This window comes from Crotalus tigris, unplaced genomic scaffold (genome assembly GCF_016545835.1).
Source record: "Crotalus tigris isolate CLP2741 ecotype Arizona unplaced genomic scaffold, ASM1654583v1 scf7180000017592.2434428, whole genome shotgun sequence".
NCBI classification, from domain to species: Eukaryota; Metazoa; Chordata; class Lepidosauria; order Squamata; family Viperidae; genus Crotalus; species Crotalus tigris.
Genome location: NW_024096498.1, coordinates 1,888,180 through 1,913,899, shown reverse-complemented (window position 1 = coordinate 1,913,899; position 25,720 = coordinate 1,888,180). Strand labels below are relative to the sequence as shown.

The following is a 25,720-nucleotide window of genomic DNA, read 5'->3' as shown; positions in this document are numbered from 1 at the left end:
ACATGTATTAGATATATATTAAATCAGATGTAATGAAATTGTCCTATTTTCAGCCAGACCCATGGAAAATCCTCTCATCATTATTAATACAGGAAGTTGCTCACTTTATTGGACAGGTATATATTTAATGCTATTTAGGTTTAATCAATATATGAATATCTATGTTTTTAATAATAATAATAACAACAACAACAACAACAACAATAATAAAGTTGGAAGGCACCTTGGAGGTCATCTAGTCCAACTCCCTGCTCAGGCACGAAACCCTATATCATTTTAGACAAATGGCTGTCTAGTCTCTTCTTAAAAACTTCCTGTGTTGGAGCATTCACTGCTTCTGGAGGCAGGTTGTTCCACTGGTTAATTATTCTAACTGTCAGGAAGTTTCTCCTTAGTTCTAGGTTGCTTCTCTCCTTGATTAGTTTCCATCCGTTGCTTCATGTCCTGCCTTCAGGCGCTTTGGAGAATAGCTTGACTCCCTCTTCTTTGTGGCAGCCCCTGAGATATTGGAACACTGCTATCAGCCCCCCCTTGTCCTTCTCTTCATTAAACAAGACATACCCAATTCAAGCAACCGTTCCTTATATGTTTTAGCCTCCAGTCCCCTTATCATCTTTGTTGCTCTTCTCTGTACTCTTTCTAGGATCTCAACATCTTTTTTACATCGTGGTGACCAAAACTGGATGCAGTATTCCAAGTATGACCTTACCAAGGCATTGTAAAGTGGTATTAATACTTCACGTGATCTTGATTCTATCCCTCTGTTAATACAGCCTAGCATTGTGTTGGTTTTTTTGGCAGCTGCAGCACACTGCTGGCTCATATTTAAATAATTGTCCACTAGGACTCCAAGATCCCTCTCACAGTTACTACTATTGAGCAAGGTACCCCCTATACTATACCTGTACATTATTTATATGCCTTGCTTTACTGACTATCAAAGTTATTTAAAGTAAACATAATCTTACCAAACATTCAAGTAAACGAGCAGGCCGTGCAATTACAATAAGTATTTTTCGGACAAGCTGTTTAATAAATGCTAATTCTCCACTTTCTGATCGTTCTTGAGCCTGTTAAAGAGGCATTAAAATAGTCATCATATTAAACATGGACACAAAGAAACATTATTAAATATAATGAATATATAAACTATATATTATTTCAACATAATCATATCAACAATCTTGAACATTCAAGAAATCTGATATATTTGTGTGTGAATTATTACCATTTAGCATAAATTATTAATTGATATTTACCATTTATCATTTGTTTGATATCTATAGTATAGGAAATTATTGCCTAGAGAGACAAACATCTAAGTTCAAATTAACAATGAAAGCTAGAAAAGAAATTATAGAAACAGACATAGTGTGAAAGGAGCCTACTGATTTGATCAATTAGGGCAGTTTTACCACAATATGTACCCCAGAAAGTCTGGATGTAGCTCTCAAAGCACATTTAAATTTAGAGAAGAAACAATAAATGAATGATCTAAGTCAGGGGTCCCCAACCCTCAGTCCATGGATCAGTACTGGTCCGCAGCATGCCAGCAGCCAGGCCGCACAAACAAGCAAAATCCCAAGCAACACACAAAACCACACCCCCTCCGGTCCACGGAAAAAATCTCTCTACATAACTGGTCTCTGGTGCCCAAAAGGTTGGGGACCTCTGATCTAAGTAAGAGGTCCCTATCTTTTGGGCACCAGGGATCGGTCCCCTAGAGAGAGGTTTTTCCACGGTCCATAGGGGGTGTAGGTTTGCATATTGCTTACATCTCACAGATGCAGTTTCACTGGTTTGTGCAGACTGATTTCTGACATACCATGAACTAGTACCGGTCCACAGATCAGGGATTGGGGACCCCTGATGTAAGTGAGTAGGGGGGGAATGCAATATTTTGCATCCAAAAACTGAGTTGTAAGTCTAGACTTCCAGAAGTCTAATAAATGCACCCCCCCACCACCACCACATGTTTTTCCCTGGGTGAAATATTCTTACGTGCCTTTATTCATATCTCAAGAAGACACTTATTTGCTTCACTTCAAAGCAGATGCAAGACAAAATTCAAAATATACTACTTACAATCTACAATGATGGATAATTATTTTTATGTGGAGTTGAATTAAACACATCACAAGTCACTCCTAGACATTTGGTTTTAAAACATTTGTACTGTTCATGCATAAAAAGTTTATAAATATTTATAATTAAGATAAAAATAACAGATTTTGAATAATTTAATTAGTTTTTAATTCAGCTTTTTCAAGCATTAATTAAAATAATAGGAGAAATGGGTAAATCATTTTAACTGTCAAAATTTCAGAGATAATGGTCTACTAAATGCTACATACTTAATATATTACTATCGGTATCAAAGGCTTAAATGAAACACTAGGAGAAACTATAATCAATGCTTTTGTGAAGTGAAAAAAATGCCAACAATAAAACTCAGTTAACCTTGACCTCAGAACTACTGAAATGTCAGCTAAACACAACTGTTCAGATGCCTTGTGGCTTCCATAGGCCATTCATTGCAATCATAATGTGCCAAGCAGCAGGGGACACAGCCATCTACTGAATGTCACAGCTGCAGACTGACTGAACTGCATCACCAAAATACTAAACTGTATTCCCACAGTCTAGTTCCAAAAACAGCAGGCTTTCCTGCAAGACTACATGGTTGAGAGACACAGTAAATCAGACAGGAAATAGAGGATACATAAATGTAATCCATAAAAGTGCCATTTGATTCTAAAGATACTGTTTATAAATGTGCTTTGAAATCAATAGTAACCTTGTCCATAAATTAAGAATATCAAAATCATTTCACTGAATTAAAGCATTAGGTTAAAAACTGCAGCATTATTTAAATACCTCTTTCTCCTTACTGATTTACCACATGAAACCATCTTTTTTCAGAAATACTTGTTTACATTGTATTGGAATGGGTAACATAGACTTATTTATCTATAAAATATAGAAACAATTATCCCTATTGGTCAACTACACTGACATGCAAAGTACTTCCAAAGTACTTCCAAAATCTCCATGCATTTTACTCATAAATTTTAAACATCTAAAGAATATTAACTAGCAGAGTAATTGACAATGATTCCATTACAAAGAAAGGTCTTGAAAAACTGTAGTGCAATCAATATCTACTGCCCCAAATGTCCATACTAAGGAATTAAGGAGCAAACTTACTGTTTTTGTAATACACTAAATGGATTAGAAATAGTAACTATCATATATATGTTCTATCAAAGAAATCTTTCTTCTTTAATTAAAGATCGGGGTTGTTTTTTATGATAGTTTCAAATGTGTCTTATACTTTCAGAATCAGAATTCTATCAGAATTTTAGAAATCCCATAAAGTACATTGAAATATAAGGTGTTTTTACCATTATTTCAAAATTATTCTTAACCATTTCCTGCTTTCATCTAATTTGAAGGAAAATTAAATAGTTTGTATGTAATTTTGGAAAGTTAGCAACCATAACATAGTCTCTTTCTTGTATTTCTGTTACACTTTTAATAATATAATTAATTCAGTTAAACAAAAAATACTTGATTTTTACATAGAAAAGTCCATTTAAGCTGAAGCACAGAATGAATATGTATATTATATAGGTTCAGCTGCTTTATAAACCAATTATTTCCAAACTTGAAGATCCCTATAGCAGCTGCTAAGGTCATTAAACTGAATATTTTAAACAGCTGTATATATTTAAACATTATTTTATAAAACTGTAGAAGGCCGTAAATATTTTTTAAAAACCCTCTATTTTTAAATCGAGAACCTGTTTGGTGTAGTGGTTAAGGCATCTGTCTAGAAATCAGGAGACAGAGTTCTCGTCTGGCCTTAACCATATAAGCCAGTTGGGTGACCCTGGGCCAGTCACTCTCTTTCAGCCCTAGGAAGAAGCAACGGAAAACCATTTCTGAAGAAAACTTGCTGAGAAAATAGCTATTCTCACACTATTCCAGACAGCCATCAGGAGTAAGCAGTGACTTGAAGGCACAAATAAATAAACAAAATGTGCTTAGCGTTAATGAAACTTTAATTGATCATACTTCTTGTAGGAGCTTATCCAATTTATGCTGTAATTCAAAGAAATATCGTGAGGTAATAAGACCCTGATGAGATTTATCCAAGCAATCACGACCCAGTTCAATGATCTGATGGTGGGTGAAGCTGAGCACTCCATCTGCCAAGGGAAGGATGTTCTCAGGAGAATGGTTGGTGATAATATCCTGAAGCCTTTCTTCCATCTGAGCAGTAGCCTGTATAATATATGTTTTATAGACTTAATCAAGGTATTAATGAACTTAAGCTTCTAAATCAAAATTTGCACAAAAGCATATGCAAAAACTGATTCCAAGAAGTTTACTTTTAAATTATAAACAACATTTTGAACTTAATCAGATATTAGTAATAAAGCTAGAAAGGTATACAAAAATTTTAAAACCATATTTAAAATATAAAGCCACAAATTAGGAACTGTACATATGTACACTATATATGGACTTACTGATTAAAGAGACATTTTCCTGCTATGTTAATTAGGACATTTTTACAATTTAATACTAAAATAAATGTCAAAAGTTACTGCTTTAAGTTTTCTGAAATTTAAAAGAACAAAGCTATTTGGGGTTATTTTAATCTGATATATTAAGTACAATAGAAAACCCTCTTTTTCCATATGGTTTTCTTGTGAAATTTAATACAAGATATAATTTATATTCTTTATTACCTTAGGAAACCTTTCTTTGTACACATGGTTCATCATAATAATTTCATGATCGCAGCAGGCAGGAGGACGTCCAGGACTGAAAGCAAAGAAATTAACCTTTGAATCTCATTCTAAATTAACTTAAAATTTATAGTACATCTTTTCCACTGACAGCCAGTCAGTTTATTAAAAATCACAATCTCCCCAAATAGTGAGACCAGGTTCTGTTTACTGTCCCAGTCATCCAACCATATTTTATTTTACTTGGTTTCTATTTGACTGCCAATTTTTGCCTATATTCTATTAGCGCTTTGTGCCTACCTCACACATTCAGTTAACTTACAGCATGATCTTTTTTTAATGTACTTTTCCCTACCTTTCTCCTGCAAATTTTACAGTTCTCTGAAACCTGTTAACGTGTTTTAATTTTCTAAATTAAATTTTAATTTTAATGGTGCCAAACTGTCTACACATTAGATAAAACAGATATCTTCTGGCAAGACAAGAAGCAACGGATGGAAACTAATCAAGGAGAGAAGCAACCTAGAGCTAAGGAGAAACTTCCTGACAGTTAGAACAATTAACCCGTGGAACAACCTGCCTCCAGAAGCGGTGAATGCTCCAACACTGGAAGTTTTTAAGAAGAGACTGGACAGCCATTTGCTGAAATGGTATAGGGTTTCCTGCCTGAGCAGGGGGTTGGACTTGATGACCTCCAAGGTCCCTTCCAACTTTGTTATTATTATTATTATTATCATCATCATCATCATCATCATCATCATCATCATCATCTTTCTAACAGTATTTCAATACAGTGGAAAAAATTTAGACTATTATTAAGCCATTATTTCATGAACTATTCAATACGCATATTATCAATAACCGTGTTTGTAATATTTATATATTGATAAATATATTAAACAATTATTAATTTAGGAGTTAGTAAGACAGAGTCTGAAGCCAGGTCTGATATGTTGTTTCTTATCTTACAGATCATAGCTAATAAATATTGTACTAAACAAGCAAGGAGAAAGGCTGCAGCAAAATTCTTAACAAGACTTCTGATTTATCTTATGCCATGTTCAGGGTAACATTTTAAGAGAAAAACTTTTAATCAAGGTGAGTTACCTTTTCATATACAAGATGAAGTTTCTTGTGACCCTTTAAAATAGATGGACTTCAGTTCCCAAAATTCCTTAGCCAGCAAGATCCACCCATCTTAAAGTTGCCAAAGTTGAGACTTACTGCCTTAAAGGCTAGTATTATTTCTGATCTTAAAATGCTACAATATTATTTATTGCCTTTGGGTTTATTTTATTTATTCAATTTCTATAGCTGCTCATCTCAACAAAGTGACTCTTATTTCAAGTATGATTAAAGTAACAGTCAAATATGTTTCTAAGTGGATTTTTTTGTAATTATTACCATTAAATATTTGATAAAATAATGTACTGTATTTTTATGAGTTCAACAAATAGGAGATGGACAGTTCAGAAATATGAAAAATAAATAAATAAAATAAATATATATCATGAAATTGATTACTTTTTTTTTATTTCTCCACAATTTGGCATGCCTGGAGGCCAAGACTAAGAATTTTGTAGGTATACTGTATTTTTATCAGGAAAATTATTCTAGTTAAAGAAAATATTGGCATGTATACACAAACACGTACACAATCACAATCACAAAATTAATAGTAGGAGGTGGACTTTTATTTATTCCAAATTTAAAATGTTAATCAAAGTACTTAATGAGCAACTTATAAATCCATCAAAACAAAGTATCCATTGCAAAAATGAGACCATCAATGTTTAACTTTTCTCACTTAGATTAAAATTCCTTTCCATCAAACAGAATATTATTATGGCAAGACCTGATTATGAAACATCAGCTCACCGGTGTCAATATAGCCCTGTCTTGTCAAACAATATTTCTTTTTCCCATTCATCCAAAATCTATATATTTCCATTAAATTCTGATTAAAGTAATAGATGATACCAGAAAAATCAGATCAGGGTTCACTGCATGCTTGCATTAGATTGACTTGGTTATACTGACACACAAATTACAGTCCTGTTCAATTATATTGTGCTCCTCTTCAATAAAATCAAAGTAGTGAACCACGAACATGAGAAGAATAGCTTTTGCCTGCAAAACCTCTATTCCATACACTGTATTCCACTAATCATGAATATAGTGTTTTATTAAAATGTATACAGTACTCGTATGTTTTACTAACAAAATATATTTACGTATGTTTTTCTTTAAATTTGGACATTTCAAATAATTTACATTGTCATTTAATGTATTTTTCATGTATTTTTAAGATAAAGATATATTTAATCATTTTTCCAATGTCCATTGAAAATCATGTTTCTAAAGAATATTAAACTAGAAATTCACCAGAATAAAAATTATGATCTTAACAGTAAAAATCTAGACTTCATACAGATACTGAGGAATTATACATTGGAAAGTACATTTTGGAATCTATTATCCTTTTAAAACAACAATATATAACATGACAGATTAAATTTTTTTGGCATCTCATAAGCATAATAATATTGTTTGTGTGTGTATATTTGGATCATTTTTCACAAGTTTCTATATCAAGATACATGTCATACTTCTAACAAAAAGTAAACCTACCTGAGGCTTCTGGATCGTGGCCTCATTTGAGTGGTCCTACATCTATTATCACTAGCAATACTTTCAGTAGCACAGAAATGTTTAGATAAAAAATGAAGTTCATCTGGCGTTGGCTGATAGGGTAACTGGTGTAACTTCTCTTGGGAAGAACAGGATGACTACAATAAAAATATAAATATTAATTTGTACCAATATTCAAAATAAAAATCTATTCTATTATCAACAGTAATATCACAGTATACAAACAAGTTTCTTTTTACATATAAATGTACAATACTGCATTTCTAATACAATTTACTATAACAACAGTAACGTGCTAAATCAAAGCACTTGGAATTCAAATTCACAAATTAGAACGTTTGCTTCCTGAAAAAGTTCTCATATTTATAATTTTGTTTAAAAATAACATTAAAAAATCAACTGTGAAAAAAGCTGTTAATGAAAAACAGATTTTCTCTTAATTATATGTTTACTATCTCATACATATTCTAGTCAAATAAACTTTGCTCCGTTTCCAATTGATGAGTATTTAGTGCAGAACAATCTCTTCAATGCCACATAATGCAAAATCTCTCTGGAAATGTCTTACCAAAGCACTTCATTATAAGATTTTTCTAAAAGTTTTAAAATAGCAGGATTTGACAAAATCATCTAACAATGAAATGTAATTAATCATAATTGCTTCTGTTTGTTTTGAATACCATTCATCCTACAAATAAATATTAACAAATTTGAATAATTAAGATAGTATTCCATAACATTTAGAAACCAAGCATATTTTCCAATGAATATGGCACTTTATTAAAACATGAGTTTATTTCAGGGGAAGTAATTCAAATTTGTCAATGTAAAAATGATTACATAATGGTTAATGCAGCATTAAGTCTTGGGTAGATAATAATAAAAGATTAGAGAAAATGTCATTCAATTCTCATCATTTACCTTCTTTTTAGAGTAAATTATTCAAAGTACTTTACTTGGATGGACTAATCTATCAACTGTATATTTAGGTCACTTAAATCTCTGTCTCATTGAACACGTCCCAACGTGTTCAAAAATTCTATTTAAGGTGATTGAAATTCTCACTATCATAGCCAGACTGTGACTATATAAGAATAAATACTCCTTCCTATATCATGACATATATTTATTTATTACAAGTTTTCAGATTCACATTGTTCAGTTATAAACTTTTTTGGATAGATTTGTTGAGGATAGCCGCTAACCTACACTGTCAACATAGAAACCACAGACTTCTTCAGCACTTCCTTTCTAATGGATCGAAAGAAAAGAAGCAGTTAAAGGTGACTAAGCTACTCAGTACTGAAGTCATGATAAGTATTTAATTTAAATCAGACAAATTACATTTTATTTAATAATGTTTGCTAGAATTCTTATAAAAGAAAATAAAAGAATAAAGATACTGTCTAGTTTTGCGGCGGTCACAGAAATAAGTGGTAAAAATGTGCAAAATATTTTAAGTTCAAATTGTTTGGAAAGCAAAATGCCCTGCTTTGACCTTGAAAATAGCTGCTATTTTGATCTTATTCAAAATGTTGGGTAAACATGGTTGGACCTTGGAATGTGCTGCACATTTCTGTTATTCTAATATAGAAATTTACATGCCCGGTTACTGGATGTTCTAGCATCATCAGTCAGTTTCTACCTATTGAGTAGAAAATATGACACAATCTGTCTCCAGACTTACAACCAAACTTCTCAACAGGTTATTAAGTCTAAACTTACAGACTTTATTCTTTACTTGTCAATACTACCCCAAACTTCACCATTTTCTAAAAGAGCTGAATCTGAAAACATATTACAGAAAGAAGCCAATATAAAATCACTTACTGAAACTGTTGAACTGGGAGTATTTGTACCATATCCAGAAGAAGGGAGAGATGCCAGTGACCAACGCCGTCCATCAGTCCTAAAGTGTATTTGAGTTTAGTCACAAAATACAACTGCAATTTTACTATGCCAAATATTCAAATGGAGTTAATGGAATAATATGACAAAAGGGAAAATACAGCAATATAAGCAGGCCTTATTCAAGGCATTTTTTTAAAGCATTAAAAAATGTTTGGAAACAAATGGAAGATTTCATCATTCTAATTAGCCAATTCAAAATGCTGACTAGAATAGAATAGAGAAAACAGAGGATAACCATCACAATCTACGTACTAAATATAAAACATGTAGATTGACAGCTAAAGTGAATCCAGAATGGTAATTGTTTTATTTGCAAAATGAAAGAGAGATCATTCTATTTTTGGCAAAATATTGATTGTATGGAACATTTTTTAATCTTTAATACATGTAATGAAATTTGAGACATAGAACTACCAACCTAGTTTCATTCCCAGTCACAGCGTAAATATTTATCTAACACATACATAGTTGTTGCCTATGCTTTAAATTTCACTACCACCAAGGAATACTGTTCTCAGACAAACATCAACAATACATAAATCAGGGAACTCAACCAAACTATAGATTGTACAGTAAGTTACATGCATAATATGAATGATATCCATCATATAAGAAATCTCTGCTCAACATTGCTCAGAATTGTTTCAGCATGCAGAAACACAGTTATATTTAGTCCCACATTTGAATGTAACACTTTATCTATCACAGAGATAGGTGCCTAATCATATCAGAATGAACACTCCAAACACACATACATGAAAAAGAAACACAGAAACACACCACACAAGCACTCCTTGTTTTTTCTCTATGAGGCAAAGGAAGCAGGCAGAAAACAGAATAGCTGCAGATTGTATCTGGACTTGCTGTGATGACCTATTCAGCCTTGCGAAGACATGGCTGCAACAGTGAGCACAGCTTGTACAGATAAGAGATAGTTACCTTTCATTTCGATGCCCATGACTGCAAATGTAATTGTACCAAATATATTTAGACAGAAACACAGAAAACAACTTTTTAAGCACAAGCAAGCTACACAGAAACTTCAAATAACTTAGACATTGTGGCTTTAATTTTTACAGTTAATCTGTAGAAAATACAGAATATACAGAAAATACAGATAATCGGACTACCAATGTTAACAATTTTTGATATACAAAGATATACTTAAGTGAATCACATAAATTTCTAATTCCCTCCAGCTTCTCAATAATTTTCTATTTAACACTTATGCAAGACTCTCCTATATTTCTTCAATATTTATTCAAGTATCCTGTGATTGAAGTTTTTGATAATGATTATGGAGGTGATTACACAATGAAGATGTTGGGACAATTTGAATCAATTGATTGAATCAATTAAGTTCTGGCATTAGATAAGCATCAATTGCTCCCAAATTATGTTCATTTTTAAATATTCCAATAGAGAACACTATTAGAAAGAGAAAGGAGGTTATTCAACTACACATGTAGAGCAAGAATATTAAGCCTTTTAGCATCAAATCTCACATTGCTTTTTATTTTTGTATATATTCCAGTCAGCATTATTCTACATGCATACCAGTCTTCCACTTCTAGAATGGGTGAGATTAGACAACATCTTATAGAGAGACAGTAGCCTTCTACCATAACATAATTTGTGATAGAGCTTGCAAATGATTATATATCTCATTGACAAAGGGGAATATTTGTAGCTTAGGGATGAAATGAAGGGTCCTTGCTGCTCTCTGAGTTTGGTTGTTTCTTTGCAAACATTTCATTACCGAAGACATGCTAGAAGAGATATCTTCAATTAATATCCTAATGGTTTGCCCTGTTAGTGTTTGTAGGACACTAACAGTTCTTTGGTTGGAACAAAAAAATGAAAACACCTCCCCACCAGCAATCAACATAGATTAACACCAAGATTGACATCAACCAAAAACCAAGAAGTAAACAATATCCAATCAAGGAACTGCCAAATAAGCTAATAATAAAGAGTCAACCATCAGCATTATCATTACCAAAAATATTTTTCTGCTATTAATTTTAATGTTAGAAGCATATATTTTCTTACCTTCGTGCAAAAGAGAAGTGGGCTGAGGCACTAGGAGAAAAATTTCTAGGGCTGTCTTGAGGACTGCTGCCTGTTATGAACAAGATAAATATAAAATATCTTAACAAAAAGTTCCATAAACCATTGAAGTTCAATAAAAATTTGTAATAAATTCCAATTATTTTTTTCTCATTTAGATGCTCCTTCTTCCCATGTCATATATACTTACATGAAACTGAGTTGTGGTCTAATTAAGGTATCTGGCATGATATCTTATGTTCTGACTCAAGGAATGTGATTAGTAATAATTGGGTGTAAAATCTCCCACTTTTCATCCAGACAAACATAATATTTTCTCTCTTTGGACTAATAATAAATAAATGCAAATGAAAAAGTAGGTGATGAATATCACCCTTTTTTTCTTATCAAGGGCCTTATTTTTCAGGGAGCCAAATGTTTGGTGGACTAAAAAAACAAATCAATAGAGCCAAACTTAAAATGGATGGATGCCCTCATTCTTTTCCTCTCCCTTTTTTCTTCAGCAGAAAATATAGTTTCATCAAATCCACAAACATTTATGAACCTAAGGTAAAAATCTTGTTTTATATATATAATAATATTAGTTCTCCAGATTACAATGCCTCTACCTATTAGTTATTTATACATTTTATAATACCTTCCTATGAGGAAAAAGTTTTGAACCAAAGTATATATTTAGACCAAACATAATATTAAAATACAACCAATTACAGCAGTGTATGTGTGTATGTATGTATGTATATATGTATGTATGTATGTATTGTATGTGTGTGTGTATACACACACACACACATACAATACATACATACACAATACATATATTAAAAAAAAAGATTTCTTTCTCCCATATTTGGGCTGACAGGGTGTACATTCAAGGTAAATATATATATATATATAACATTTCATTTGCAGAAATATATATAGTGAAACCTCATTTTAGCATTTTTAAAGAAAATACAATTAAAATTCATTTAAACCCCTAACATCAAAATAAGAGGGGGCTTTTGGATTGAATTTATTATTACAAGGAAGATTTAGGAAAATTTGGGACAAAGGTGTGTATGTAATTTTTGTAGAAGAAAAGATATATTTATTGGTTGGAAAGAATTTGGAAATTATTGACAAAAGCTTTCAAGGTACTAGAACAAATAGGGGAGGATAAGTAAAGAATATCAGCAGCAATGGAGGTATGTCAGAATTGGCTGGACCAAAGTTTTGGAAGGCTACTTGTTGGACCTATGGCCCTAGTGATTCTGCTATTTGCCAAGACTACCTAACAGAATGATGTAATTTTCTGCTAATAATTCTCTTGTTATAAATATGTGAAATACATTCTCCTACCTTCATGCAAAGGAAAAATGAGGTGAAGTACTATGAGAGATTCCTAGGAAGAGCCCATTGGCTGATTTCCACAATAGGACTGACGTGATTTACTCTGTGGATTTGGCACAAGAGGTAGAAGGAATGCCACCCTTGTGGAATAGCTTGTGAGGTAGAATGGTTGCCTGAGCAGGCTTGAGAAAGTTGAGAAAAGTGAGCATGCAAAAGTATGGTCTTCTAAGTGGGTGAAGTGGGAGTAGGTAGGCAAATTGCTGCCCAACAGTAATAGAGATGAGTATGTTGAGAGAGATGTTAGAAGACTGCTGTAGTTAATCAGATTAATGGATAATGAGACCTCATTCTTCTGTAATTAGGACATGAAACATACACATGGCCTGCATCACAAAGGGATGATAAGTGAGGACAAGACAAAAATTTACTCACCAAGCCTCTGTGGGCATTGGTAGCCTTTATGCAAATAGTTGGAAGAAGGTCCAGAAATTACTGCTTGTGCGATTTTAGTAGTGACTAGAAACAATACCCTAGAAGTGGCTGGGCATGCATGTTATATTAGGTCCTATATAGTGAAATGTGTGGATGAACCTGAAGAACAAGGCGAAGAAATGCTCCTTAGGAAGCAATCAGACAAGACAGGCAGAAGCTCCCCCAATAGCTTACTGGTCAGAGAAGGAAACTTAGGAAGGAAATGCCCTTATAGATAAAGCAGCTAAAACTGGTAGTTGGAACTTTGTACTTTCAGACTTGCAAGATGCTGTTAATGTAGCCTAATAAAGCATAATTAGTTCATCTAGTTGTGTTTGTTGTCTGGTTTATAAGAGGGCTGATAAGTCTTAGAAGACAAGATGAAGCTACTTTTGATATATTGACCGACCTGTTCCTTAACAACAACCTCCCAGATCCCATTGTTGGATTAATGGTAGAGTCCTCAAATATATTAGTCTTTAATATCCATGTTTTGGAGATAGGATCTGAATGAACTTGAGAGTTTATTATCTCCATGGTGAACCCAGACTTATCCAGTAGATCATAAGGCTAACACATACAAGCAACTATACCTAATTAATAGACACACTGTCAGCTTGCTTGGTCTCAACAAATGGAAAGACTGGTTAAAAAGGTCCGTCCCAGGAACAAAGGACCCTTAGGGCTTTCTGAGGGCCCTTGAGAAATTTCTAGCGGTCCTGAGTCAGAGAGGTTTAAGCCATATAAAGCATCAACAAATATGGATTCAAGAGACTTCTTCTCTTTTTACACCAGTGACCAAAACTAGGTCATGTATACCAATCTGGGTCATTTGTATTATTAAAACATTAAGCATATAATACAAATTACATCACCTGTGGTATTTTATTTTATTTCCATAATGACATCATTATGCAAATGACATAAATTTACAGGTAAAGTAACGTGGGCTTCACGTATTTTGTTCATTGGGTTATTACTTATTTATTCTGTACATCATATTGATTTTTTTAAAAAAGTTTCTACTATAAACACATTATTAAAATCAGATGGAACATTATACTTCCAAACTCTAGAAAGAAGAGGGCATTTCTTTTGGCTTTGTTACTATTCTTACATAGCAATAGCACTTATATACCACTTCATAGTGCTTTACAGTATTAAGTGCCCCAACAAAATCTGGATCCTCATTTTACTAACTTTGAAAGGATGGAAGGCTGAGTCAACCTTGAGCCGGTCAGGATCGAACTCCTGGCAGGGTGAACAGTCAGCCTGCAGTACTGCATTCTAACTACTGTACCACCATGGCTCTACATAAAACCATTCAACTTGCTGCTAAACATTGGGAATGCTTGGTAGACAGTGATTGATAATTGAACTTTTTATAAGCAGCAATGCCTGCCGGAAAATGAATTAGTATCTTTAAAGAAATTCTTTGATAAGCCTATACTATGCTTCACAAAAATGTATCATGCCACTTTAGTGAATACAGTTGAGTTACTGCATATAAGACACATTTTTCAATATTTGTTTTTAACTTAGTAATTTAACTTTTAAATTATTAACTTAGTGTATCATCTAAAATATGAAGACATATCAGATATTCATTGATTAACTATTTACCATAAAATGTGCTAACAATTTAATTATAATTGTATAACATAAATCTCCTACAAATGGAAATGAATTATAGTGTATATAATATGTTATTATTTATTTAGCATATGGTATTTGTACATGAGAGAAAGAGAGTCTACAATGTTATTATACGTATAGTTTGGCTGCTTAGAATTGCTATCCAGGGTCTGCTGCAGGGGCGAACTAGCAGGGTCTGCTGCAGGGGCGAACAGAGAATGGCTAATGAAGTTTTGGGGGCATTATCCAGGGCTTTTGCCTTGCATTCGAGCAGGTCCAACGCCAGTTGGCTTCTTGCTACTGCACGAAATGCCATTTGCTTAACACCAGAGTGGTATCTGTTTATTTACTTGCATTTTTACATGCTTTCAAACTGCTAGGTTGGTAGAAGCTGAGGTGAGTGATGGGAGCTCATTCCATCATGCACTGCTAGGACTCAAACTGCTGGAGTACAGAGAGTTGACCTTTACAGACTGGAAAATCCAGTGTCTTTAAGCCACTGAGCCACTGTACCTCTTTATATAATAGGTTAATCTGTACCTTGGTATAATGGCAGATAATTTTTTTAGCCTGACTGGCCAAATTAAAATATTTATGTTTTACATATTTAACCTGCTTCTTCTAATTAGAACATAAATCTGCGAAAATGAAAGACTGGATATTTATGAGTTTGAAGAAGACTTGCATGGTTTCAATCCTATTAACTTCTCCCAATTTAAATAGAATAGCTACACGATTTACATCATAGAACATGGTCCCTTGCTTAAAAGGTTGCCTAATGAAGGTCAGATTTAAAGATACAAAAGAATATTGAACAGGAAAACTGAAATTTGTATTTCTTAATGGGTGTTCTGGTTATATATAGCCAGATCTTAAAAATATTGTTAGAAAATTATGTCATATTTTTTATCTTCTGTTGCTTTTGGCTGCTTAAATATTTCTTTTTTAAAAAGAAAATTGAAAGTATTTTTTGTCATTTAAAACTCCCAGCTTTTTACCTGGATCTTAATTCTTTAATTCCTTCCCAAAGCTTTGTTTTCTCCCAAAATATATCGGTAGTCTTACGACTACTCTATTGCAGTTCCTATTTTATTAAGGGAATTTATTATGCTGCTGAGGGTTTTTTAAAAAATAAATAAATAAATAATCTTCTCTTCTTGAGAAAATTTTGATCTAATGAAAACAATGAGGAAGCATTGAGACTGTTTTACAACATGAATTATATAAACAAACTAATCAGGCAGGGAAGAGACGGAATTGTCAGGGGAAATTAATGTACAACACAACCCTATTTGTATCCATGCATACTTGGGAGATGAGCTGAACACCAATGCTTCATTTCTGAGTTTCAAATGCTGTTACTTTTTTCTCTTTTTCTTTTAAAAGCCAAAGAAATAACAGAGAGGTGAAAAGTAAGTGCGTTTGGCACTTCTTATTGGAGCAAATGTCTTACATGTTTGATGAGACTTATTTTAGAAAAATGGAGTGCTGACCACAATTGTGCACGGCCACAATTTCAACATGGGAAATGAAGTAACAAAAATGGGATAATGGGACTGCTTTTGTTCCAACCATTTCAAAGTAATATATTTTAAATGGATTTTTTTTAACCTATTATGTATTCTGTTGTTTTTTTTTTTTCACTGTCCCATACCTACCTGGCCCATTTTAGGGGCTCAATTTATTCTGGTTGCAAAGAATTTTTCTTGTTGGACAAATTTTAATACAAGATTTTAAAAAGGGAAGTTTTTTGCTGTGGAACATTTAATGGTGTGCAACTGAGAAAAAAACTAAATATTAAAATTAAGGGTCTGGCTATAATCTTCATAACTCACATAATTTATTTCAATATTTCTCCACCCTAAATCCTATTGTTCCCAAGCTTATTGCTTTCAAAGACAGCGTCATGTAGTTTATAACTATTACTGACTACTATTTAAACCTAATGAATGGGGTCAGACATTATATATGTTATTAACACAAGTTATTCACAGAGACAATGATACTGAGAGTAGCTAATCATCACTGAGTGAATCAGTCTGGTATAGTAGTTAAGGCACCAGACTAGAAACTGAAAAACCATGGTTCCGGTCCCACCTCAGGTGCAAAACCAGATGGGCGACTTTGACCTTGGCACTCTTTCTCTCACTCTTAGGAAGAAATCATTTACAAAAATCTTGTCAGCTCCTTTCCCAAGGAGTCCAAACTAACTCAACGGCACACACTATAAAGACACACACAAATATTTAAAATAGTAATGTATCTGAGCTTGATATATTATATGGGGAATATCATTGCACACGCACAGCTATTGTTGAAATAGTTTTTTTTTAAATCCCAAAAACTTAGTTGATATTGCAGCTTGTATATTATTTGATGTAATCAGGAATTTTACAATTCATGTAACTTTTCAAAATATATGTTTTAAGGTTTGACTGCTAGTTACGCATCTGGATAGCAAAGTAACTTTTTAAGACACAATATTTGCTTGCAAAAATAGTTAGGTAATACTTTTAATTACCCCAGAAGGTAAGACTATTTAAGTACAAAAATAATAATTGTTTATATGAAGACATATTTTGTTTTCCAGTAAGGAAAATACTAACCTTTCACTAAAAGGTCTTGTGGAAGTAAGCAGTTGATTTGGTTTAAGAAAATTTCTCACTTTCAATCTGAAATTTGGTTTCTCTGGGCCCACCAGAGACTGGAGAAATTTGGAGGTACAAAAATGCAGGTGGCCATTGGTAAAATATTGGAAATTGTTTTTATTATTACATACTGACCTGCTTTTAAATATAAGGAGGTATATAACTATCCCCATACACAGGAATATGAAGTACTGTATTGTTTTCATTTCCTTATATTGGTAGCAGCTAAATAATTGATTTGGCTCCTAGGAATGGACTATTTTCCTAGGTCTGGAATGAAGTTTTGTGCACATATAAAATTCACAGCTCAGACCATTCAATATTAAAGAAATAGTATTAGTGTCTTACAGGAATCTGTTTAACCAAAAGATTTTTTTTCACTAGTGGAAAATATGAAGGCACTAAAAAAGAAAATATCTTTTATGGCTACAAATTCAATTTGATTTTATAATATTATAATAATAATAATAATAGTAGTAAAGTTGGAAGGGACCTTGGAGGTCATCTAGTCCAACCCCCTGCTCGGGCAGGAAACCCTACACCATTTCGGACAAGTGGCTGTCCAGTCTCTTCTTAAAAACTTCCAGTGTTTGAGCATTTACTGCTTCTGGAGGCAAGCTGTTCCACTGATTAATTGTTCTCACTGTCAGGAAGTTTCTCCTTAGTTCTAGTTGCTTCTCTCCTTGATTAGTTTCCACCCGTTGCTTCTTGTCCTGCCTTCAGGTGCTTTGGAAAATAGCTTAATTCCCTCTTCTTTATGGCAGCCCCTGAGATATTGGAATACTGCTATCATGTCCCCCCTTGTCCTTCTCTTCGTTAAACTAGACATACCCAATTCTCGCAACCGTTCCTTATATGTTTTAGCCTCCATTCCCCTAATCATCTTTGTTGCTCTTCTCTGTACTCTTTCTAGAGTCTCAACATCTTTTTTACATCGTGGTGACCAAAACTGGATGCAGTATTCCAAGTGTGGCCTTACCAAGGCATTGAAGAGTGGTATTAATACTTCACGTGAGCTTGATTCTATCCCTCGGTTAATGCAGCCTAGCACTGTGTTGGCCTTTTTGGCAGCTGCAGCACACTGCTGGCTCATATTTAGGTGATTGTCTACTGGGACTCCGAGGTCCCTCTCACAGTTACTACTATTGAGCATGGTGCCACTTATGCTGTACTTGTGCATTTGGTTTTTCTTGCCTAAATGTAGAACTTTGCTTTTTTCACCATTGAATTTCATTTTGTTAGTTAGTGCCCAGTGTTCAAGTCTGTCCAGATCCTTCTGTATCTTAAGCCTGTATTCTGGAGTGTTGGCTATTCCTGCCAGCTTGGTGTCGTCTGCAAATTTCATGAGTTCCCCATCTATCCCCTCATCCAAATCATTGATGAAGATGTTGAAGAGTACTGGGCCCAGAACAGAGCCCTGGGGCACCCCCCTACACACTTCCCTCCATGTAGATGTGGTTCCATTGAGGACCACATGCTGAGTACGGCCGGTCAGCCAGCTACGGATCCATCTGGTGGTGGTTCTGTCTACCCCACATTTTTCTATCTTGTCAAGTAGTAGGTTGTGATCTACTTTATCAAATGCCTTACTGAAGTCCAAGTATTCAATGAGTTTATTGAAAATAGACCAAATTGAAAACTACACATGTATTAGTTAGATCTTAACACTTACTTTGTTAAGTAATCTCTTTATCTCTTATCACAGCATATCACTGACCTGTAAAATTCATCACCTAAAGATAATATGATGGCCACTGATGTGGAAGTGGACAGAATAGGTTCACAGGAGATATTGAACTTCTCTTAGAAGTTCTCATATTAAAGAACTACAGAGATTCTCAATGCAATGTGCCTAGTGGTGCTTAAAAGTTTGTGAAGTCTTCAGAATTTTCAATATTTCTCTATAAACATGACCTAAAATATTGAGGAAAATGATCTACATACATATCTATTTGTGGAAAAATATGTAATTCTCTAGGGTTATTATCAGTTCATTTGATGAATAAATTATACTCTGATATTTCAGTCAGAGGGCTGATAAATCAGATTCAATAGAGACAGAAATTCTTCCACATTTCTTTGTAATTTACTCAATCAGAAAAAATAGTAAACATGTTAGTGAAAAAGAAGTGACTAAAGGAGGACATGCTAAAGAATATTTTTCTGCTTTGGCTCTCAGTGATGGGCACCTGAAAAAGAAAGATGGATCTTGAGTGTCATATTTGTCTCTGTATATTTGTCCTTTTATATTTACTTTTCTTCTTGTAGAACAGCAACCAGAGTAACTGGGTAACTTTGAGATATGTTGATTTTACTTCCCAGAATGTTTAATTCTCTATTTCTCAGAGAATTCAGATTCTGTCCAGGCAGCCTCTGTCTCTTGCCATGGACAATAAGAATGATGGGCATACCAATAGCTGCTGCAGGCCTTTCTAGACCCTTTCAACGTGTTCAAGCTACGCAAAAAATGGAAACAGAACTGCCAAACTGAAAATGGGATCTGATCTTTGGAATGCAAAATGAGGAAATTAGTGCCAGTGCTATACGAAGATGGCAGACAACAAAATGCCTTGGAGTGAGATCATTGAGAGAATGTATCAACCTTATTTTATTTCTGAAACACAACCAGTTTTTAAGCTTGGTTGGCAGAGGCTTGTTCCTGCTGCTTGGGCAAGGATGGCATTCTATCCTGCTTTGCATTGCAAGATGCTCTCTGTGCCTGGTCAAGTTGGACAGGTTTGATGACAGATGTCACCGCCAGATCCTATTTTATCACCCATTCCCAAAATGGCAAGTCTCTTGCACTCTTACTAAGGGCTCAGAATGTAAAGAGTCTCTGAGCAATTTTAGTCTTATCTTACCCAATCTGTGTCCCCTTAAAGTTGAAGTGAGTACAAAGAAATTACCAGGAAAAAAGAACAAGGCAGACAAAGCAAGAGAAGTCATGGAAGGTGACATGGGAATGACAGCAAATATGACAAATGACAGCAGGCAGGCAACAGAGAAGCAAAGGCATCTTTGGAACAGGAAGCTGGAGCTGGTACATCTCATTGATGTATATCTCAATGACTGAACTTTGAGGTTGAGTATCATGGTTCTAACTCTTGAAGATGCCACTCCAACATATGATGGGGAAGACACAGAGGAGTTTTAATGTTAATTTGAGATTGTTTTTTAATTGAATAGACAAACAAGTTATTTTAATTGCAATTAAGATATTTTGTGCAAAAGCTGTGACTGAGCTTCTGAATAAGATGGAGATATGGTCTCTGAAGATGCTGGTCCCTAGAAAGAAGGCAATTATTTTTAGTATATGTATTTGTAGCTCATGCTACAAAGTATCCTACTATGCATTTTGAAGGGAAGAACTTGATTAAGGCAGAGCCTTGGATGCATATTTTAAGTTATTGTTTTAATTTCTATTTAGTCATTGTAACTCCTTTTAAATACTTAATTAGTCTTCTTTTCATTCAGTTCAGGTACTTTAGCTCTTCAAGATATTAATTATTTATTACTATATTAAAACAATAACCAACTTCATGAATATGTGGAGTTTTGTAAAACCAACTGATTATTTAAAATATTGGAGCAAGCTGCTACTTAATCATTACTTATTACATCCCCGTCCCCAAGATTTGAATGGTCTCCATTCTACTGGCATCTCCAATATAGCTCTTTGCCCAAACCTTTGGCAAGGATGACTGATGCCCCTTTTCTTTGTTTCCATCTGGGTTTGTTTCCTCTGCCAACTTCGTTTCTTCTGTTTGTGCTGTTGTTCTATTCTTTTTTGTTGTTAAAAACATTTAAAAACTGCTGAGAATCATTGGGAATCATGTGGCAGAAACATTTAATAACTTTATTTAATTATTATTAATTAACTTGATTCAGAAGAAGATCTTTATAATGGCAAAGTACTTGGAGATTCTAATCTTGAAACATATTCGTTAACGTGGATTGGAGGACATTAAGAAATAGCATATGTATTTTTACCTTTCTTCTTTTCTAGAACAATTCTGAAAGCTGTTATTAATCCTTTTTTAATTAGATTTTTTAAAAATATTTTTAATCCCTTTATTATTTTTAATAAAATAATAATGAATGACTTCAGGTTCCTCCCTCTCTTGTATCTCTTTCCCTCATCCCCCAAGGTCATCCATACATTCCATTATACTAATTCTCCTTCCTTCTCCTATTTTTTAATCACCATCAAAATTCTTATGAGGTGAACTGTGATTGGCCCAAGTTTACCCAACCTTTTACCAAACATTTTATCTGTACTTTGTTTTAGTTCATTAGGATCTAGCAAAAATGAATGTAGCAAAGTTCTATCTATAAGCTTGTACCATCTATTACAATTAATATCAACTATACTTGCTTTGCCTTGAGTTATAGTTCCAAATCTATTTTATGTCACTTCTGCCTTTGATAAAAGATAGTAACCAATTTACTTTAAAAGGGGTAACTGATGTCAAATTGTATAGAGAAATCAACTAGTGATGCAATGATCAGTTTACACTGTTTCACAATGCATTATTTATTTATTTATTTATGAGACTTATATACCGCTTTAAGTGCAAGCACTCTCTAAGTGGTGTACACCAGTAAGCAATGTATGTATGTGTGTGTGTGTGTGTGTGTGTGTGTGTGTGTGTGTGTGTGTGTATATATATATATATATATATATATATATATATATATTTTTACATTGCCCCCAACAATCTGGGTCCTCATTTTACCTACCCCGGAAGGATGGAAGGCTGAGTCAACCTTGAGCCGGTGAGATTTGAACCGCTGACCTGCTGAACACAGTCAGCTAAAGTGGCCTGCAGTACTGCACTCTTACTGCTGCGCCACCTCGGTTCTTTTTACAATATTTACAATTTTTCACTTCTATCTTATCAATGATTTTTGCTGTGGTTATAAGCAAGAATTACTGAAATAGATGTCAAATTTATTGCAATAAATATTAAACCTATATTTCATATTATTAAATTCTACAATAACATATCACATACTATACATTTTTAGAAAATTTCAAATAGGAACTTTTTGAAAATATTAAAATAAATTTTAAAAGAACAATGGTATTACCTGCATGAGCAGAAAGTGGTGAATGGGGCCGAGGCATAGCTGAAGACTGTCCATTACAGATCAAACTTTTTCGATTACTTGTCCGACAACTGTAAGAAAAGAGTAGTTGGTTATTAAATGATAATGTACTATAAATCATTAGTTAATATTTAAATAACTCAAAAGCATAGAATAGCATTTGAGTCATCTATTTCAACACTAAGTTACAAACTTGTTACATTCTGAAATAGAAGGAATAAATCCTAGAGTTATTATCCTATATATGAAATAGCAAAGTAGAATATATCCTATATATCAGAGAAAAGATTCTAAGATTAATTAAGACACATTTAATACAAGTATTATCCAGCAAACATATTCACCCTCCACTTTCCTATTCTAGATTACAAATGACAGTTTACTTAATATAGAGCAAAGACCTTAAAGGTAAGGAAAAAGAAAAAAAAATGATTTTGAAAAAAATCATTAATACAACGCATTTGTGTTTATATGGATTTCCTTATGTCAAACAGAGGAATGATTGATCTCTTTTATGATATACCAATTAAAAATCTAATTATTGAGGCAAATTTCACATCTGTGCTTGTTGTAAATAGAAGTGGCATATACTACAAAGATAAATGTGTTCCTTTGCTCATATGCTTTGCATTTCAAATACTGCCAATTACTATTTTTCTCAATTAGAGATGACAGGAATATTATAGTTGTAATTCATAATAGAAAGGATTCTTTGCAGATTTTTAACAGTATTTCTAAATGTTGAAATTATAGTCAATGGTGGTTATGTGATCACTATTTGCGACCTTCCCTGCCACCTTCCCATAAGGAAAGTTAATGGGGAAGCCGGCAGGAGGTCACAAATTGTCCAGTCAGCCACTCCCATTGCTTGTTTTTTTTTCTGAGAAGCCCCCAGTAGAGCAAATACAAGTCTCAGCTGGACTTCTGCCAGCCACCCTCAGCCCCACCTGCCTGCAATTACACCATAGCACTTACCCATTCATTCTTGCTATATAGCATACCAGTCCCATAATCCTTTAAGCAAGGATTTTACCTCTTTAAATTATGCGTGTAGTTTGACATGAATTATTAAGGAGTTACTGTTTATTCAAGCTCTTGAATGAGTTATTCAAGACTCCTGAACACACGTTCTACTGTCTTACTGCATTCTCCTTTTATATCTGGGAGTAATTTTACATGTCAATGATGACCCAAGATCACGAATCTTGCTTACAGTTCCATTAAATTATATCACTATTGCTTCTAATGTTCAATATTATATGATTCACTATTCATAAACATCCTGGCGTATAAATGCTGGTGCCTCTTTAGTGAGAGTTTGACTCACAGGTTTCAGTCAGATTCCCATAACACACGTTATTTACTATATCTCATGAACTAATTTGGCTTCAAATGTTTCTATTATTTCATTTTGATCAAAACAAAGGAATCAATCAATCGAATCAGTTCCAGCTTTCTTTTCTCTACTTCATGTTTATTCTAGAGATTGAGAAGAATGCCAGAGGAAAAACACTACCCATCTGCTAAATACTGTTATTCTGATTTTTTTCTTGTATTCACGCTAAAAAACAACGAATGAGTCGTTTTATTAAGCATCTAATAAACAGCCAGCTTCTGTTATTTCAATATTTTTAAATCCTACCAAATAAAATAATGAATATATATATATATATATATATATATATATATATATATATATATATATATATAGTTAATAACACTAAAAATATGAACCCTGGGAATATTCATATCTAAAATAAAATGAACACCAAGGTATTGATTAAAACTATAAGAGTTTAATTTAAAAACGCCAAGCTTTCGCCGTCATCTGCCGGCATCATCAGGGCTGGACCCTCAGGGTGTGAGAGAGTCATTTTATAGGCAGGCCGGAGTCTGCACTCGGCTCCTCGATCTCGTCACCGGACCCAATTGGTTGAATTGTGCTCCGGTGGTTCGTTTCTTTCTGTCCTTCCTAGCTGCGTGTGTATCTTCATCTACCTTCTTTTCTTTGGATTCTAAGGTAGGTGATGTAAACCCCTTGTCTCTTCGATTGTCTCTATCTCTCAATCCATTCCCCCTTTTGGGTTCGAGTGGTAGTTTGTATTTGTCCTTTTCCTTTCTCCAATCATGCTTCACCCAGTCACTTTCTCTATGAGTATCCTTGTTTTCATCCTTAATGCCCCTCCCTCGTGCCCAACTGTCATTAGAATGGTCGTGCACAATGTTCCAGACTGGCTGGGGTGGCTCAATGGATTGTTTTTCTATGGGGGTGATCTCATGGTTATAATTATCTTTGGCCCGTTGGTGAGGTGTCGGGTCTAAAGATCTCTCCCCATCTTTGTCTAACGTATCTCCTTGCACGCTAATTGGGATATCTCCGATGTTCGTGATGCAGGGGTTCTGGGCTTTAATTTCTATCGCTCTCTTAGTTTTTTGCAAGCGTGTTAACATTGCGGGGGTAGTGGAAATTCTCAATCGTTGTCCCTCCTCTTCTGAATTGCCATCCTTAGAAACCCCAAAGATAAAATTGAATTAGAAAATCAAGGAGTATACGAAATCCCATGCACCACTTGTCCCACCACATACATCGGACAAACCAACAGAAGAATAAGTGCACGCACTGAAGAACATAAGAACATAGGAACCAACATCTTCCCTGGTCCAACACCTTAAAGCCACAGGACATGAAATTGACTTTAAAAATACCAGAACCATTGCCAAAGTGAACATTTTAATAACAGAATAATCAGAGAAGCCATCGAGATAGAAAAACGCCCACACAGCATGAACAAGCGAGATGATACCTCCCGCCTACCAGCCATTTGGAAACCCGCCCTTATTGACAAACGACTCCCTAACACAAAAAATGATACCAGACCCACACTCACAAAAACCACACAGGATGTCACCACCACACATCCAAGCAAAAAACAAACCCAAAGCCACACCGATGATGAGGCACGACCACAAACCAGAAGCCAGACCACAGCTGCATCATTAGCCACTTTAAACCCCTCCAATCCACACATGAAGCAAACTGACACCCTCCATGAAGATGAGGCACGACCACAAACGCGAAGCCAAAAATCTTAAACCCCCCTGCAACTCAGACTAACCTGAGCACAACCAAACAGA

General features: G+C 34.2%; 1 protein-coding gene across 9 annotated transcripts in view; it reads right to left on the bottom strand.

Annotated features, from left to right (window-relative positions):
- Positions 1-25,720, bottom strand: part of MAST4 (microtubule associated serine/threonine kinase family member 4) — a 207,803-nt gene that overhangs the window by 39,158 nt on the left and 142,925 nt on the right. For 5 of the 9 annotated variants that reach the window (XM_039365211.1, XM_039365227.1, XM_039365262.1 and 2 more), the window contains 8 exons: positions 22,568-22,656; positions 11,373-11,442; positions 10,260-10,280; positions 9,240-9,318; positions 7,389-7,546; positions 4,758-4,833; positions 4,078-4,287; positions 969-1,070 (listed from right to left, as the gene is read on the bottom strand). In XM_039365211.1, coding sequence (XP_039221145.1) covers positions 969-1,070; positions 4,078-4,287; positions 4,758-4,833; positions 7,389-7,546; positions 9,240-9,318; positions 10,260-10,280; positions 11,373-11,442; positions 22,568-22,656 — 805 coding nt within the window. The remainder of the gene's footprint in view (positions 1-968; positions 1,071-4,077; positions 4,288-4,757; positions 4,834-7,388; positions 7,547-9,239; positions 9,319-10,259; positions 10,281-11,372; positions 11,443-22,567; positions 22,657-25,720) is intronic. The other 4 variants (XM_039365220.1, XM_039365235.1, XM_039365251.1 and 1 more) reach the window with 1 other exon arrangement.